The 18,701-nt window shown below is 32.4% G+C and overlaps 1 protein-coding gene across 4 annotated transcripts in view; it reads left to right on the top strand.

The window, feature by feature from the left end:
- LOC106878230 (ecdysone receptor) overlaps window positions 1-17,798 on the top strand; it is a 129,065-nt gene extending 111,267 nt beyond the window's left edge. For all 4 annotated transcript variants that reach the window (XM_014927424.3, XM_014927391.3, XM_014927400.3 and 1 more), the window contains 5 exons: window positions 2,084-2,224; window positions 5,013-5,305; window positions 9,276-9,440; window positions 11,473-11,695; window positions 15,944-17,798. In XM_014927424.3, coding sequence (XP_014782910.1) covers window positions 2,084-2,224; window positions 5,013-5,305; window positions 9,276-9,440; window positions 11,473-11,695; window positions 15,944-16,182 — 1,061 coding nt within the window. In that variant the 3' untranslated portion in view covers window positions 16,183-17,798. The remainder of the gene's footprint in view (window positions 1-2,083; window positions 2,225-5,012; window positions 5,306-9,275; window positions 9,441-11,472; window positions 11,696-15,943) is intronic.
- The last annotated feature ends 903 nt before the right edge of the window (window positions 17,799-18,701 follow it).

The following is an 18,701-nucleotide window of genomic DNA, read 5'->3' as shown; positions in this document are numbered from 1 at the left end:
TGTGTGTGTGTGCACATCCTTGTATTTGTGTCTTTGTGTTTGTTCAACTACCACTTAGCACTTAGTGTTAGTTTGTTTACACTTCTGTGATTTAGTGGTTTGGCAAAAAAGGCTGATAGAATAAGTATTTAGGCGTAAAAATAAGCTCTAGTATCAATTTGTTTGACCAAACCCTTCAAGACAGTACTCTAGCATGACCACAGCCCAAAGACCTAAACAAGTAAATGATAAAAGATAAAAGATTACTGAAAGTTAAAGAAAGCTATATAATAACAGAATCATCTTAATAATAATAGAAAAAAAAATGAAACATTTCTAACTTGTTTAAATGGAATTAAACAGCTTTCTCGTGTTTTGTAAAGTTTTAAAAAAATGTATTAGGTCCTGATTCTTTATAAGAAAACACATCACATTTATCTTTCTAACTTTTTATCATTTTTATATTATTCATTTATTACATATCAACTTATTTACCTGGTATTAGGAGATATTACTTTTGTCCATTACAGACTGATTGTATAATATTTCTTTTGATTATCAGTTCATAATGGATACTAATGAATATCTAATATTTTATACATAAAATACATGGCTTCTCAGTAGTTTAAATATGGAACTCTAGTAAAAGACAGGAATTTTTTTTTTTTTTTTTTTTTTTTTTTTTTGACATTTTAAAAATGGCTCTATAAAATTTGTACTAATCGACATAATCAAATGGGTCATATATTTGTTTCTGAAACTCAGCAACTTTTATGATTTAAAGTGGCATTTTGAAATAAAGCAATGGTGAAACTGTTTTATTTCTTTCTCTCATTTTGCTTGCTATTAGCATCAGATTTACATGATAGCACAACTTGTTAAATGTTGTAGTTCAATTTTCCTCTAGGAACTACATACATTACATTAAAACTGGAAGTTATGTATTTTAGTACATAAGTCTTAGAACAACATCCTATGATATAATCAAGACAGCTTTTGCTAGAAAAGATTTTGTTTAAATATTGTTCCCATATCATGGGTCTGATCAGATAAAGCTGAGGTTAGCCAACAACTGCAAGAATAAACTTGTCTCTTCACTCAACTAAATATATTCTTCATAAGCATGTGTTCACAAAATTTCCAAATAGGGTTGCAATTTAATTCTGTTTGCTTCAGACTTGGTATAAAGAAAATTGTGTACTATCAACTAAAAAATAATTTTTACTTATTGAAATTTACCTTAGCAAATGACTAAGGTAAATTAGATTAATCACATTTAGCAAGCGGAATGTTTAAAACAAAACTGAAATATATCTTTTACTAAGATTATTAATTTTATACACCATAAACACAAAACCTGACAAGAAGCTTTATTGCATCAAGTTCAGAATCTCATGAATTGATTCAATAAGTACCAGTAATATAATAGATTTTATTCAAGAGATTTATTATGGTGTTAATGAACTTACAAGTCTTTGTAGTCTGAGAGTTGTTGTCACTTGACCAGATGCATCTTCAACAGCTGAAACTGCTTCAGGTTGTTTCTCAAACTTGACATGTTGTAAAGGAGCTCTACCAATTTTAGTTTTCCTGACATGGCTGTGTAATTAAAAAGTTTACTTTCCATCCACCTGGTTTTGAGTTCAATCCTACAGTGCATAAATTTGGACAAGAATCTTCAACTATACCTCTAGGCCAATCAAAGCTTTCTAAGAAGATTTCATTGATGAAAACTGAAAGATGCCCATTGTATATGTGTGTGTGTATTTACAGTTGGACTTTACATAAATCTGAGCAGTATTGTTGTCATTACTTGCCAACAAACTGTCCGTTCACTTTACACTTTCAAAGACATGTGAAATAAGAAATCCCTCACTTGAAAAACAGGTAAACATTAATAACAAGAAGAGCATCTCATTGTAAAACAATGCCTCATTGATATATTTATCTAGCCCATGCTAGCATGGAAAATAGATGTAAAACAAATAAAATTGTATATGGGTTCATTAAACTAAAGATCAAAACAATTTGCTGACACAGTGGCCAAATTTGAATCTGTAAATTCAGTTTATTACATTTATTCTGTATTTGTAATATTTCATAGGTTTCTTCCGACGAAGTATTACTAGGAATGCAGTGTACACATGTAAATATGGTGGCAATTGTGAAATTGATATGTGGATGAGACGGAAATGTCCAGCCTGTAGACTTTTACGATGTCGAGAAGTTGGAATGAAACAAGAATGTAAGTAAATGCTGATTAAAATTTCATTTTTTTTTAAATACAAATATTTGTGATAATTGAATAACATTTATTTTTGTCTCTATCTTTTATCAAACTTTACAGTTATATATTTTCCGATTGAAAATATACTTAACTTGTTTTTAATAAGAAACATCATTGTATGTAGAGGAAAGTATTTTATCCATAATGGTATTTATATTATTTTAGTTTTAAAGTTGAGGGTGGCATTATTAGATTAACCATTTAGCATTTAAACCAGCCATATTAGACCCAAATATTTCGCCTGTTTTATAGACAAACCTGCCAGATCCAGCCTCTCACACCTATCCTACAGTGTCATTCTAAAAATATACAAACATATAGGTGCAGGCATGACTGTGTGGTAAGAGCCAGCGAGCTGGCAGAAGCGTTAGTACGCCAGGTGAAATGCTTAGCGGTATTTCGTCTGCAGCTACGTTCTGAGTTCAAATTCCGCCAAGGTCGACTTTGCCTTTCTTCCTTTCGGGGTCGATAAATTAAGTACCAGTTACTCACTGGGGTCGATATAATCGACTTAATTCGTTTGTCTGTCCTTGTGTGTCCCTTCTATGTTTAGCCCCTTGTGGGCAATAATGAAATAAGAAGCTAGCTTCCCAACCACATGGATCCAGGTTCAGTCCCAGTGTGGCACCTTGGGCAAGTGTCTTCTACTATAGCCTCAGGCCAACCAAAGCCCTGTGAGTGGATTTGGTTGACAGAAACTGAAAGAAGTCCATCATATGTGTGTGTGTGGAGTGGAGTGAAAGCATTTGAAGAGGCCAGGATAATGCATGAAAGACTCAAAAGAGATCTAAGGAAGAATGTTATGATCAAGAAGGTGAATCACAATGACCTTTTTGTGTGCACTGTTTGTGATAGACCATGCCTTTCTTTTGCTAGGCTCAAATCTCATTTGCAAACCCATGGAAACCATGGAAAATGAACCTCCATTAACTATTCTGCCTATATGTCTGTGCACACCTTTGAATGCAACGTATGCCAGAAGGTTTGCAAATCTAACGGAGGCCTCAAAAGACATTTTAAGATCCACAACAATCAGAACTTATCTGCAGTTCTTGCTGGTCCAAATCAGATATGCAATCTATGTGGGTGTCTTTTAAGAACATTGTCTGGTTTAAAAAGCTACACCAGATGCCTTGATGGTTCTAAGGTGTAGGTGCAGGAGGTGGTCAAACTCTGCATAAGGAGTAGACAACCACCATATATATATGTATGTATGTATATATTTGTGTGTGTCTGTGTTTGTCCCTCCGCTATCACTTGACAACCAATACTGGTGTGTTTATGTCCCAATAACTTAGCAGTTTGGCAAAAAAGACCAATCGAATAATTACTAGGCTTACAAAGAATAAGTCCCAGGGTCGATTTCTACAACTATAACCCAGCACAGCCACAGTCAAATGATTGCAACAAGTAAAAGAATAAAAGATTACCATCAAAATCGCAAAACTACAAGATTCCTTCAAAACCATGTAAATAAAGAAGCACTACATTTGGCAGAGTAATCGGAATGCTAAAGATTTAAATAGCCTATTTTTTAGTTCATGTTCCTATAATTCATTCTGCTGGTGTCAAATTTTCCTTTGATCTTGCCATGGTTGATGTATCAAGTACCAACCATACACTAATTAGGTTCAGTCAAATTATTCTCTCCTACAATATTTGACCTGATGATATAGAAATCAATATATTATTCAAATTTCATGTGCGCAGGAGTGGCTGTGTGATAAGTAGCTTTCTTACCAACCACATGGTTCCGGGTTCAGTCCTACTGCGTGGCACCTTGGGCAAGTGTCTTCTACTACAACCTCGGGCCAACCAAAGCCTTGTGAGTGGATTTGGTAGACGGAAACTGAAAGAAGCCCATCGTATATGTGTATATGTATATATGTGTGTGTGTGTCTGTGTTTGTCCCCCTCAACATTGCTTGACAACTGATGCTGGTGTGTTTACATCCCTGTAACTTAGCGGTTCGGCAAAAGAGACAGATAGAATAAGTACTAGGCTTACAAAGAATAAGTCCTGGGTTCAATTTGCTTGACTAAAGGCGGTGCTCCAGCATGGCCGCAGTCAAATGACTGAAACAAGTAAAAGAGTAATTAACAGTTATAATTACTTCAAAGTTCACCATTTATGATGATTAAGTATCTGATTGATCATGATAGATTAACATTATTTTTTCTTTGCTGAAAGAGCAATGAATAGACTATTTGCAATAGGATTTTGTGGCTGGATACTCCTCCTGTTGCCAGCCTATGCTTGAAAAACAAGTATGGGATTTATTATTCCAAAGATTTTTAAAAGCATATGCTACTATGGAAAAATGAATGTTAAATAAAAGAATGAATATGTATGTATAAAAAGAGGTAAAGAACCCTTTCGGTTATGAATGACCATGGGATTGCACCTAGAAGGTTCCCCTCAGAAGCAAAAGTCTGGGCATGGTTGTTTATGGAATACCAGCCTCCTCTCTCCCTATCACTGATTCTGTCCAGCAAAAGCTGATACAGCTTGGCACCAGTGGCATTGCAATTTATTTCTACAGATGAGTGAACTGGAGCAAGTGTCTTGCTCAAGAATGCAACACACAGCCTGGTCCAGGAATTGAACTCACTACCTCATGACTGGGAGCCCAACACTTATGAGTGTAAGTCTGTATGTATGTATGTATATATATATAAGTATGCACACACACATTGCTTATTTCTGAAAAAAAAATGTTATGAATTATTTTTTCTCTCTATTCTAGGTTTATTATCCCATGACCAGTGCAAGGCTCGTGATATAAGGCGGAAAGCTAAACAAAAACTGCACAAAAAAGATGTGCCAACTCAGAATGAAGAGAAAGTGTTAAATCCTGAAGTTCCTAAAGCCCCTGTAGATGATGCTGACCATTACTTTCATCGTCCATCAATTTTTATCAAAAGTTCGAACCCTTTGGAAAAGTTATCTGAAGACAAACAAACTCTGATAAACCAATTAGTTTATTATCAGGAAAAATATGAATACCCTCAGGAGAAATGTATTAACAGCATTGATGAGGTGAGGAGAGAACTTTGGTAACTTTATTCTTTTATTCTTTGACTGGATTCAGTCATTAGCCTGTGGCTATGCTGGAGCACCAGCTTCAAGGAATGATTTGTTCATATCACCCACTTGTCCTTTATGTTTGTGCGGCACTTATTTTATCAATCTCTTTTTCTTGAACCACAAGTTGCAAGACTTAAAGAGACACACCATAAACATCACTGGTTTTAAAACCAGTGTAGACATGCATACACACAGACACACATCCATGCACACACACACACACACACACAGACGATGGCTTTATGCACAGTCTTTTACCAAAGTTCACTCACATGGTATTAGTTAACCTGTGATTACAGTTGCCCAAACTTCTGAAAAGTGGAATTGAACCTAAAACCACATGGTCACAGAGCAAATTTCCTTACCACACATCTATGCCAGCATGTAACTTTGTTTTGTATCACATTAGCCCTTTTGTATTCAGATTTCTCTGTCAAATGTAATGCTTTTTATTCACATTGTTTTGAATTAATCATGTATTACCTTGTAGCTTTGAGATTTCAATGACGTGATTGTTTATTTCTTGAATAATATTTTAGGATAAGTGTGAGAGGCTGAATCTGGCCAATTTGAAAATAAAACAGGTAGAATATTTTGGTCAGATATGGCCGGCTTAAATGCTAATGGTTTAAGTGAATAATATCATAATTAGCTTCCAATAGGCTAGTCACAGGTTCACTGTTCTTCTGATGATGAGAATGGCAAGACATTGCCTCACTTGTGGAACAAATACCAACAACAGTATTTTTAATTAAAATCTTTGATTTCTTTTTCCTTACCATGTAGCACAATCAAACCTGAAACCCCATGGTTATGAACCAAACTTCTTAACTACACAGAGATACCTGTATCCTAACATGTCAGCAGTTGTCAAATTATTTGTAAATTTTTACCATGCAGATAGATAATCCTTGAGCTAAAGATTTGTGAAAATTATAATGCCTTTTGGTTGAGAAATTAACTGAATTTCATAAATACAACATTCTGGCTACTTCTGAAGAGTTAATATGTATAAATATTGATGTCTGATTAACATAAAACTAGATAGGATTATAGAAAATATGTCAAGACAAGGATAGCTTTAACGATTAATTAATATGGTTTCAGATTTTTGCAGATTAATACACTTAATACAGTCAACTATATAAATCAATAAATGTATTATCTAATATAAGATATACATATATTGGCAAAAATTTTATATTTTATAAAATTAATGTATGGTTTAAAGAATTCTATAAAACAAGTTAGTATATCAGGGTTCTATGCAAAATGTATTTTAATTAGATTGATTTACAATTTCTTTGTAGATAAAATTAGAAATGCTTTGTCAAATTCAGTAAAGAATTGAGTATGCTGGTGGGTGTTCACTATACCTTGAGCTCTTTTCTTGTCATTGTAGCGATTAACCCAATTAGTTAAGAGTTTAGGACTGTTTTTATACTGTGCCTGGTTTTGCAAGCAACAGGTCTACATAGTAGCACAGCCTGCTAAATGCTGCTGTTCTTTTACAAAGTAACCTGCTGAAGCCAATACAATACATATTTTAGTACATAAATCTTAAGACAACATTCTCATAATGAAGGCAAAATGGTTACTGACAGAAACATTGATTTATTTAGATATTGCCACAAGGCCATTGGTTTGCTCAAGTAGAGCAAACAACACCAATAAATTGGTTGTTTTAAAAAACTTTTTGATTGAACAACTGTAGTCCTTGTAGGTATTTGTTCACAAAATTTCTATATATGGTATCCTCATTGAGAAGAACATATACTGAGGAGCAGTTTGCTTTGGAGAATTTGTTGAAGAGCTACAGAAAATGTATCAGATATTGAAGATACAAATGTTTAAATGTCAATGCAACAATGTCCAAAGTACTTGTTAGAAATAGAAAACAATAAAAACTATAAGTATTTAGGAAAGTCCCTGTTGTTAATATGTAGGCTGGAAGTTAGTAGAAACAAAATGAAGAGTAATCAGGGTGCTCAGAATTCTAACAGACTGGTTGAGATGCAGAGTTTTAGGTATCTAAATGAGAGTATTGATTACAGAGTTACATGAATAGTGATATTCAGGTATAGGAGCACCAAAAATATGATGTCTATGTGCTTTTGATATAGCTTACTAGACATTGTAAATTCTCTTCTTCTCAAGTCCTTCTCTCCCTATGGAGCACAGGCCAACAATGAATTTTCTCCACTGTTCTTGACTCTGAGCTGTCTTTTCCTTTCTCAAATGTTAATGTTTTTGTATTGTCTTCAATGCTTCTGTAACTTTGCTTTTTCTAGGTAGGAGGTGTTTGAACTACACAAACCCCTTTTTATTTAAGCAGGGCAATGGTCAATATTAACTTGGCCTCTATCCTTTGAACCTGTCCAGCGTGGGAGGCCCTACCAAGAGCTTGCACTCCACTGGCATAGTTCTCTGGGTCATTGATGCACACAAGTCACCACGCCACAGCAAAGACTGGACCTTGTTGTGGAGACTGTAAAATAGTTTCCTATAATTTAGGAGATTGTTCTAGGGAAAGTTTTGTTTTATTAAGTAAATGAAAGGCAGCAAGCTGGCAGAATCATTACCACACTGGACAAAATGCTTAGTGACATCTCTTCTAGCTTTATGTTCTGAGTTCAAATTCTGCTGAGATCAACTTTACCTTTCATCCTTTTGGGGTCAATAAAATAAGTAGCAGTTGAGTACTGGGGCTGATGTAATCAACTATCCCTGTCCCTCAAAATTTCTAGCTTTTTGCCTGTAGTAGAAAGGATTATTAAGTAAATGAAAGAGGGCACAGTACCCTTGTCCTTTGTAGGTTGGTGAGATCAATGCAATTAAACAGATATCTGTCAATCACTTCACAAAAATGTGGCCACGGTAAGAATTCTAGAGGGGTACAGTTGAGTGTAGTTTTCCCAATTGAGTTGCGGGGAAAACATCATAATATATGACATCACAGACATTTTAAATCTTGCAGAGATTGCCCTTCTCAAGATTTAGCCATAGCGAATTTCAACCAGAAAGGGAGAGAGAGAGAAAACTGATCCAGTATTGGACTGGTACTTTTTTTTTCAATTTCAAAATGATGAAAGGCAAAGTTGACGTTGACAGAATTTTAACTCAGAGTGCATAAAGCTAGGATATATAATATGAGATATTCTATTCAATGCTTTCAATAGTTCTCCCAATTCACAGCTTTCATGCGGATTAGTAGTAAGGAAGCAATTACCTCTGTTGGTAAATGAAATCAGAAGGATTCACAGAAATTTGGCAAGAAACAAGTTGATACAACCCATTGGGTGTGCAACATTAAACTGCATGAAAGATTTCTGCATGTCAGTTGATAAAGCAACTGAATATTAAAGCGTTAAGCAAATGTTTGTTGGAGTGGCAATTAAACTGATATTGATATGTATGGCAAAGAGATAGGGTGTTCTCAATGAAAATTACAATGAACTGACAGAGCAAAACATGGAAAACAATAATAGGATTCAGCCTAACTGAAATGATGCAGTATGTCATACTGCAGATTTATACAACTTACAGTCATGTAAAATCAGATGTTACAGCTATGGTAACGTTGGTAATGGTGGTAGTGGTGGTGGCGGCGGCGACAGAAGGGTGGTGGTGGTGGTGGTGGTGGTGGTAGTAGTAGTAGTAGTAGTAGTAGTAGTAGTAGTAGTAGTAGTAGTAGTAGTAGTTACTTACTTGATGTGATATTGATGTAGTTATTAGTTCAATAATTATTTTACATTTCTTTTTCCATGTTAAAATTACATTATGTTATTGGAGATTGTGAAAAGGTCCAATTGCAAAAAGGCCTTTTTTCCCTTCTGAATTTATTCTTGTAATTCATAAAAATGTATTACCAATTTAAATAAACACTGAGATGTATTGAAGATGGCATATATTATTTTTGTAGGAAACAAACATCTTAAGCACAAAAACTAAAGGTGAACTCCATAATAACATGCTAAAACAGATGGCTTTAGTATGTGTTGCAATGACAAAACTGGTAGTTGAATTTGCTAAAAGATTGCCAGGGTTTGATGAATTGCCCAAAGAAGATCAAATTGTTTTATTAAAGGTAAGATTATTGTTATTATTAATCTTGAGACCATTTTGGTAACTTGTTTGTTTTGAAACACTGTTATAGGTACAAATGATAAAAATATGTGTACATATTTTGCATCATGAATAATATCTAATTATGTTGGACTTAAATGAGGACCCATCACTGCTTATATATATATATATATATATATATATATATATATATATATATATATATATATATATATATATATATATATATATACATGTGTGTGTGTGTGGGTGTATTGTTTTTTTTCTTTCAAAAAATGTTTTTTTCATGCAATTGCTTGAAAGTGCTCAGGTCGAACTTGATTTAAGAAGAGAAAAAAATGTAGATAATCATCCTATGGTTATGATTTACGACGATGATGATGATGATGATGATCAATATCATAAATTCATACAACAGAATAGATACACCAAGATAAGGAACATATCAATATATTATTATTATTATTTAGAATAGAAATAAGAAATACATGAGGTAAAAATATACGTGAAAAAGATAAATAAATAAAGAATGATACATTGATTGAAAATCATTAAATTTAAGATGAAAAATGTTGAATTGAGAATTAAAAGTTATAAAATTCATTGACAGCAGTGAGAGATCTTAATGATGGATTTAAAAGTCAGAGAAATAATAAGGATAAATTTGTTTTAAGAGTTCTAAAGAAATGTTTATAGAGGGTTATAGCACCAGATAAGATATGACTGTAATCAGTTTTGATTAAATGAATTTCAACAAAGACATAAAATACATGCACAGGTATGTGCATGTGTGTATGTTGTATAAACAGTCTATGTGTATGTTGTATAAACAGTCTAATTTATATATTAACTATGTTATATAAACTATATAGTTTATATATAAACTACTGTGTATCCTTGGAAAATCCATAGATGGTAAATATCTAACTTTATAATTAATTATTTGCAATAAACTGCTGTGAGATTAATTAAATAAAATTCATGTTCGTCTTTATCACTTAATAAGTAATAGATATACATACATATTTTCTGCATCGCTAAATTTTCTAATAACAATGTCAGTTTTATCAAGATTACTGGTGACATTTTCTAGAAACCTCCAACAAATATCTTTTTGGGGATATTTGTTGGAAGTTTCTCGTTTCATGTTTAGTTAATCTGCTTTTAACTTCAGGGAAAGCTACATGTTTTGAGTTCTGCCTGATAGATTGTTTTGATTTCATATTCATCATTAAAGTGTGCTTGAGTCTGAAAACCTATTCTTTCTTCATGTATAGTTTATTTTTACTGTCATGTGAATCTTAGTATAGATTTTGTGTGAGATGCAATGTATTCTTTGTAAAAAATATATAAAATATATGCATGGGCAGTTAAGTTGAATGGAAATTTCTTTATAACATTCATCTAACTAAATGATTTGTTAGTGTTTCCATGAAATACAGGTGTAGTGAAAGTATCATTAGCTCAGCTAACTAAACAACATGACTGTATTTCCATGAATTTCAGACACTGAAAGTACCTTGGCAGCTAATTGCTTTTCATATGCATATCAGTATGTGTGTTGTGAGAGAGAGACTTCTAATTATATTAGTAGATTGTATATATAAATAAACCAATAATAACTCCTCTGTGCAGTTATTTGATCTGCTACTAATATTAGTCAAGTCTCTCTACCATCTTCTTAAAAAGAGACATATTTGATGTGGTCTTAAATGCAAAATAACTGAAAAACAGAGGCAGCCTTGGTATGGACATTTGCCTTGTTGGAAGCAACAAGTAAATTCATTCAAACACAGTTTACTACTGTCTTCTAAAAAAATGTACAAGACAGGGTGGTCATGGTCAGAACATATTTGATCATAGGTCTACATACTCAGAGCTTATTGTAACAAGATTAGATGGTCATTTTCTGGAATGTCCTTGATTATAAGACTGCTTCATCAGGTTTGACCTTAACAACAATGGCATCAATGAATTGATAATGTTAAAAAATTTCAACAAATCTTTTTTTTTTTATCTTATTATTCCCACAGGAAGCATCCAATGAAGTTACGACATTAAGAGCCTCCAGGTGTTATGATTACAAAACAAAGACGATAGTTTTTATGACTGGGATACCTGTTACTAAAGAAAATTTAAAATCTCTTGGTGTCAACAATTATGCAGAAGTTGCATTTACTTTCTTCCAAAGTCTGGTAAACCTTTGTGTGGATAATGCTGAATATGCACTTCTCACAGCAATTTGCATTTTTTCAGGTGAGATATATAATTCAACTATTTTACATTTTTCCTGTATTGCTGATTTTTCTAACATTACCAGTTTTCTCAAGGATTACTGGTGACATCTTCCAGAAACTTCCAATGAATACATTTATTGAGGTATTTGTTGGAAGTCTCTTACTTCATGTCTTGTAAATATGTTTGGATTTCTGTCTTTGAGTAGTTTTGATTTCAGGGTCATTATTAGAGCATGCTTGAGTTTGAAAGCCTATTCTTTCTTCATATAGTTTTTTTTTTTTTTTTTTTTTTTTTTTTTTTTACTGTAATGTGAATTTTGTTAATATATCAGGTCATCCCATAAGTTCTGTCTGATTTTACCTTTTTTAAAATTGAATGAAATTTAATAGTATTTTAGAATGTCTAATGGAATTAAAAATTATTTTTATGTATTTGTGTACATTTAAATTAATTAAATATTATTTTACAGAATAATAGAATTAAAATTTCTTTGATTAAAACCCCTTCTAACATGGAACTATCCAAAGAGCATTTAAGGCACATAATGCTCTATGAGTACAAAAGAGGAAACTCTGCAGACAAAGCAACTTGAAACATATACTCAGTTTATGGGAGAGAATGCTTCAATGAAAGAACTTGCAGAAGATGGTTTGCAAAATTCAGAAGTGGAGATTTCAGCCTTGAAACTGAAGATCGAACAGGATGTCCAGTTGAGTTTGATGATAAGCTCCTTGAGGCATTACTTGAAGAAAATCCTGCATTATCAGTTGAAGAATTGGCAATAAAGCTTAGTTCAAACCATACAACTGTTTATTGTCATCTTCAACAACTTGGAAAATGGGTGCCTTGTGAATTGTCTGAAAGTAACCGCAAATCCCAAGTTGACATCTGCTCTTCTCTCCATTCTCTTGACTCATTTCACCCTTTTTGAATAGACTTGTGACTGGTGACAAAAAAATGGATCTTCTATCGAAATGTTAAACATCGTAAACAGCAGTTTGGCAAAAGGGAAAAGGCTCAACCACAACCAAGAAGGGAACTTCATGGAAAAAAGGTTCTCCCTATCTGGTGGGATTGCAAAGGAGTAATTCACTTTGAATTGTTACCACCTAATGCAACAATCAATGCTCAAATCAACTGTCAGCAATTAGAGCATTTGAACCAAGCTTTGAAGAAAAAAGACCTGCTTTAGTGAATCGAAAAGGAGTGATGTTTCATCAGGACAATGCGCGACCGCGAACTGCAAAGATCACATCATAGAAGATTGAAGAGCTTGGTTGAGAAAAAATTTCTCATCCACCTTATTCTCCCAACCTTGCTCCTTCAGACTACCATTTGTTTCGTAGCTTGCAGAATCATTTGTGGGACATAACTTTCGCAAGCCAGGAGGAGGTCAAAACTGACATTTCAGAGTTCTTCACTTTGAAACCACAAGAGTTTTACATTGATGGGATTAAAAAGCTTGTAAATAGATGGAAGGAAGTCATAGATAATCAGGGAAAATACATTGATGATTAAATTTCAATTAAATATAACATTTGATCATTTGTTTTCTTTATTCAAAATTCAGACAGAACTTATGGGATGACCTGATAGATTTTGTATGAGATGCAATGTTTTGTAAAGTGAAGTTGTTGTGAAGTCATCCTCTTTTAGGAAACATGTAGCAGCATTCCTCTGGGTTTTTGTAGCCTGGTTAAAGCTTTCAAAACTTCAGAGTTGTACTTGTCCAAGTGAGCAAATACTACAAAATAAAAGCAAGTGGTTTTTACTAACTCAAGAATATTAAATATTGTCTAGAGAAAAACAAATAAAGTATGTTGTCATGAATCCAGCATAAGTCTAAACAAAAATAGTGTCATTTATTTCAAACATAAAAACAATTAGAAAAACCATATAATTTACCTCATGAATGCAGATATGTTAAAAGGCTGAATTCTTGAAATATATAAACATCATCCAAAAATGTGCAAGGCATATTTTTTTGAATACTATAAATACTTACAATATGAATTAAAGCATAAATGTTTTCAGTTCCTTGTTTTTTCCCCTCTATGTGCACACACACATTTTTCAAAAAATAAAAAAAATTAAGTGAACTTATAATTTCCTAGAAGCATGGTAAATTCTTCCTGAAATCTGAAAATATTTAAGAGTTGGTACCTAACTCTGGTTTCGTAGCAGGAAATGAGTAAATGCCCCTTCCTCCCACTCCTGCATCCTGGATAGCAATAAACCTATTCTATTGCTAACATTCAGACCAGTCTGAGTATAACTTTCCTTGCCACCTATCTCAGAAAACCTGCAATGATCATGGGCATTTCCCATGTGTACTTTACTCTTGAATCAGTATTTTTAACCATTTAATATTCAGATTACTCTGTTGAATTTATTTATTGGGTCATCCCATAAATAATGCAGTTTTTTCAATTGCATGAATTAAAAGTTGGAAGAAGGCAGGATAAACGACCCGCATCAACTTGTTATAAAAGCAGGTAGTAATTTTACCTTGTTCTTATTCTTAGAGAAGGTTTTGAAGAGTGCAGTTCGATTTTAACAGTTTTTTTTTCCAAAGCTGTAGTGGAAGTGATAAATGAGTATATTTGGCATATTTTACTTTATGAATTCAATAAAGACAACAACACAATGGAAAGTGTGAGGAATATTAAGGCAGTATATGGGAATTGGACAATAAGCATAAGCCAGTGTCAACAGTGGTTCCAGAAATTCTGATCCAGAAACTACAGCCAAGAAGATAAGCCTTGTCCTGGAAGATCTGTAGAGCTCAGCAAGGACGTCCTGAAAACCCTGGTGGAATGAAATCCTATCGTAACTGTTGAGAAACTAGGAGAGAAGCTTGGATTTGCCATCCGAAAAGTCAGCAAATGGGGTCAGTGGGTTCCTTGCAAACTAATCGCATGCAGAGAGTGAATGTGTGCTCTTCTTTGTTGTCATGTCTCATGAATGAACCTTTTTCGGACTGAATAGTGACTGGTGTTGAGAAATGGGTTCCCTATAAGAATGTCAAGTGCCAAAGACAGTGGTTAGGGAAAGGAGAAACACCAGCACCCTAGGTTAAAGAAGGTCTTCACCCATGTAAGGTGTTGTTGTCTATTTGGTGGGATATGAAAGGTTTAGTTCACTTTGAACTTTTAAACCCAAACCGAATGATAACTTAGGAGATATACTGTTAGTAATTCAGTGCTAGAAGAAAAACAACCATCTTTGGTTTCAAGATGAAAAATGTTCTTCCACCAGGATAATGCTCAGCCACATACAGCAATGACATTCCAAAGGCTGGAGTAGTTTGAATGGGAAATGATGCCCTTCCCCCATATTCTCCAGACATTGCCCCATCAGAACAGTACTGGAGGAGTATTTTTCATCACGGACAAGTGAATTTGGAAGAGGGGCTTTGCGAGTCTACTAGATAGATGGAAGAGCATTGTAGAGAATGAAGGAGAGTGTAATTTAGATTAAAAAAAGAATTTTGTTTATCTTAACTTTGAAAAATAAAAGAAGTATAAAAAAAACATATTATTTTGGGGATGACCCAATAGTTAGAATTTTTTTAATTAGTCATGCTTTATTTCATAGCTTTGAGATTTTGATGATGTGGTTATTTATTTTTAGAATAACACTGTAGGGTAGGTGTAGGAGGCTGGATCTAACCAATTTGAACATAAAACTAGTAGAATATTTTGGCAGGTATGGCCAATTTAAATGCTAAAGATTTAAGTAACTTCAAATATTTTGATCCCCTATAAGAAGAGAAGTTTTGTAGTTTACTGAATAAACCACAAGGTTTCTCTTCTAAATGTTGTATACTCCAGAGTAAAGAGAGTAAAATGCTCTGAAGAACAATGTCTCGGGTATGTCAGATTGTTTCATCTATCCATGATATGTCTGTACCATGAATAGCTACAACAAGTGTATGAGTATTTGTATGATCATTTGGTCTTCCAGAAGTAACAATCTAATCTCCCTCAAACTGCACCCTATCATCTTAAAAAAGAATGGACACATTGGAGAATATAGAAACGGAATACACAATAGCAAAAATAGAAAGAGAATGGTCATTGCTGGAATGCTTTTGATCATAGATCTGTTCTGTTTGGACTAATCTGGGTGAAACAACAATTGTCTCTAACCTATTTTATTAATAGTTTTCTGTTTTTCATTAAAAGTCATAATCAGTTTTTATCAATGGTTTTTTTATTGATTGAATTATTCTTTTCTTTCTTTCTTTCTTTCTTTCTTTCTTAGATCGTCCAGGATTAAAAAATCCAAAAATGGTTGAAAAATTCCAAGAAACATTTGTTGATGCACTTTATGATTATGAAATTCAAAAGCGTACACATGGGGGCTGTTCTTTCGCTATTTTGCTTTCTCGAATTACGGAACTACGTACTATAAGTTTAAAGCATTCTGAGGATCTATTAGAGCTTGAAATGGACAGAATGTTTATTCCTGATTTAGTAAAAGAATTTTTTGGCATTGTCTGAAAAACAAAAAGTACTAAACAAAATGTAATCAAGCTATTTCTCAGTTCATGAACAGGGAAGAATTTAATTTCCTGATAACTCAAGAGCACATGCTCTTCATTGGAAATAAACACTTAAATATTATGGTGGTTGGAAAATAGAAAATAGAAAAGGAAAGAAATGAAAAGACAGTATCCTTCGAACACTATATTACTAAGCATAACAGCTGAAAAACAACACAAATCTAACAATTTTTTTCCTTTTTCATTGATGTGTATACAAAAAGCATGTGAGTATGTACATGTGTGTAAGTAACTGAAGTTTGTCAATTGTATATAGATCATTTAACGGTTGTACAGTTCTTCATACTATCATAACTCAGTTGATGATCATCAAATGTTTTGCCAACAAAGTTTGGCAATTCATTAATCATTTAATGTACAGTCTCTTTTCTTTTTCTTTTTTTTTTTGTGTTTGGGCGGGGTGTAAAATAAATGAAAGGTTGAAATACTGTGTAATTAATCACTAAGAAATAATGTTGAAGGTTTCTGTGAAAACATATGGGGGTAGGATGAAATGTTTAAAAGAAGTAAGACATTAGGTATAGATGACTGTACATACCGTTCAATAGATTAACCAATATTGTAAGTAATCACTTTATCTTGGGTTTTTATTGACTGATAAAAATACATTTGCTCAAACATATGGTAAAAAAAAAACCTAATTTGATTACAGTAAACTACGTAATAATTTGATTACAGTAAAGCATGATTTCATTACAGGAAATAATATATCGAGATCTTTTCTGTTTTTCTTTTGAAATTTTTCTTTCACTCCTTTTCAAAGATAAAAACAAAAGTGCATGTGTTCCCCGTTTTTAAAGAAATAGCTTTATTAAAATGAAGGAGCAGACTACTTGAAATTATATATTGATTTTTTTTTTCTCCCTTCAAATTTTTATCTTCAATCCTTATCTCAGAAAAAAAAAAAAACTTTAAAAAAAAAACAAAAAACATTCAAAGTGACTCTAAAGAAAGAAAATTTTCTGCTGAGGACATTTTTTTTTTCATTTACAACTAATGGTATATATAAGTTTTATGAAAGTTTCTATATGAAATGATTAGGTTATCTGAACTATTTCATAAAAAAAATGTATCAGTAGACCATTCCAGAAATTGATATTTTTTTAATTAGAAAAATAATTAACATAAAAAAAATATTAACATTAAAAAGAAATCTGTAAATACTTTTACCCTTAATTAAGTGACTTCCATTCCATTGAATATGAAAAAAAAAAGACAAAAAAAACCCCCCTTAACTTATAATCTTATGTTTTATTCAAATGTTCAACCGGTGAACAAATTGTGAAAGCAGGATTTTTACGACATAAAATACTACACAAAGCTTAACATTTTAACTGTTAAATATTCTTTGCAAAAAAATTTATTCCAGTATTATCAATGGAATTGTTTGAAGTCCCAGTTTTTCATCCCTGATGTTATTCTTCAATCTTTTATTTGATCCTTATGGTCAATGTTTTAAATGTTACAATAAGAGCTCTGGTTGTATATTTCAAAAATATCTTGACATTATAAATCAATTGTAAAAGTGCAATATAGTTCAAAATCTATTTTGAATAGCTTTTTGATTTTTTTTCTTTCTCTATTTTTAAAAACTTTATTATTATTATTATTATTATTATTATTATTATTATTATTATTATTATTATTATTATTATTATCATTATTATTATTTATTCATTTATTTATTATTTATTTATTTATTATTATTATTGTTATTATTTTTTGCTCTAAGCCTCTTTCTGTGATGAAATGTTTGATATCATATACTTCAGATGATATCGTTTGAAACACATGTAGCAAGCAAGTAAGTGTAGTAACTAAACAAAAAAGTGTATGTTGGTGGAAGCCATCATGTGAAATTGTAAGAATGATTCATGGAGAGAAACTGCTGACCACATTATATTAAAATTCAACGTTAGGTTATGAATTACCATACATAAAACAAATCAATGTTTGAAGCTTGAAAAATTATAGGACTAAATTAATAATGTTATCTAAAAATATATTAAAACATTCTTATCTATGTAGATAAGTTCGTAAACATTTTCAAACTATTTACACCGGTGTCTTGTTAGTCTTTCATTTTTGACAGCTCAAGAAGTTTGAAAAATGCTCCTTTTTTTTTTTCTGCTTTTCTTATGATAAATATATTTAAGGCGATAATTTAAGCCATTATTTTATTTCAAAATACAATTCTCACTTGTTAATTTTTATATACACCCTGACATTGTACATTATTCATTGTCATAACACACAGTTCTCCAATGTTAAAATGGCACAGATGATATTATATTTCTGCTAAAAGAGTGAAGGGCTTTTTACAGTTTTATACATACACATGTATGTATATGTGTGTGTGTGTGTGAATATATCTGTGTAAATGTGTGTGTGTGTGTGTATATATATATATATATATATATATATATATACACACACACACATTTATATATACATACA

Source organism: Octopus bimaculoides, chromosome 1 (genome assembly GCF_046866305.1).
Source record: "Octopus bimaculoides isolate indiv1 chromosome 1, ASM4686630v1, whole genome shotgun sequence".
Classification (NCBI taxonomy): Eukaryota; Metazoa; Mollusca; class Cephalopoda; order Octopoda; family Octopodidae; genus Octopus; species Octopus bimaculoides.
The sequence above is the reverse complement of the archived record's forward strand: the minus strand, read 5'-3'. Positions and strand labels throughout refer to the sequence as shown.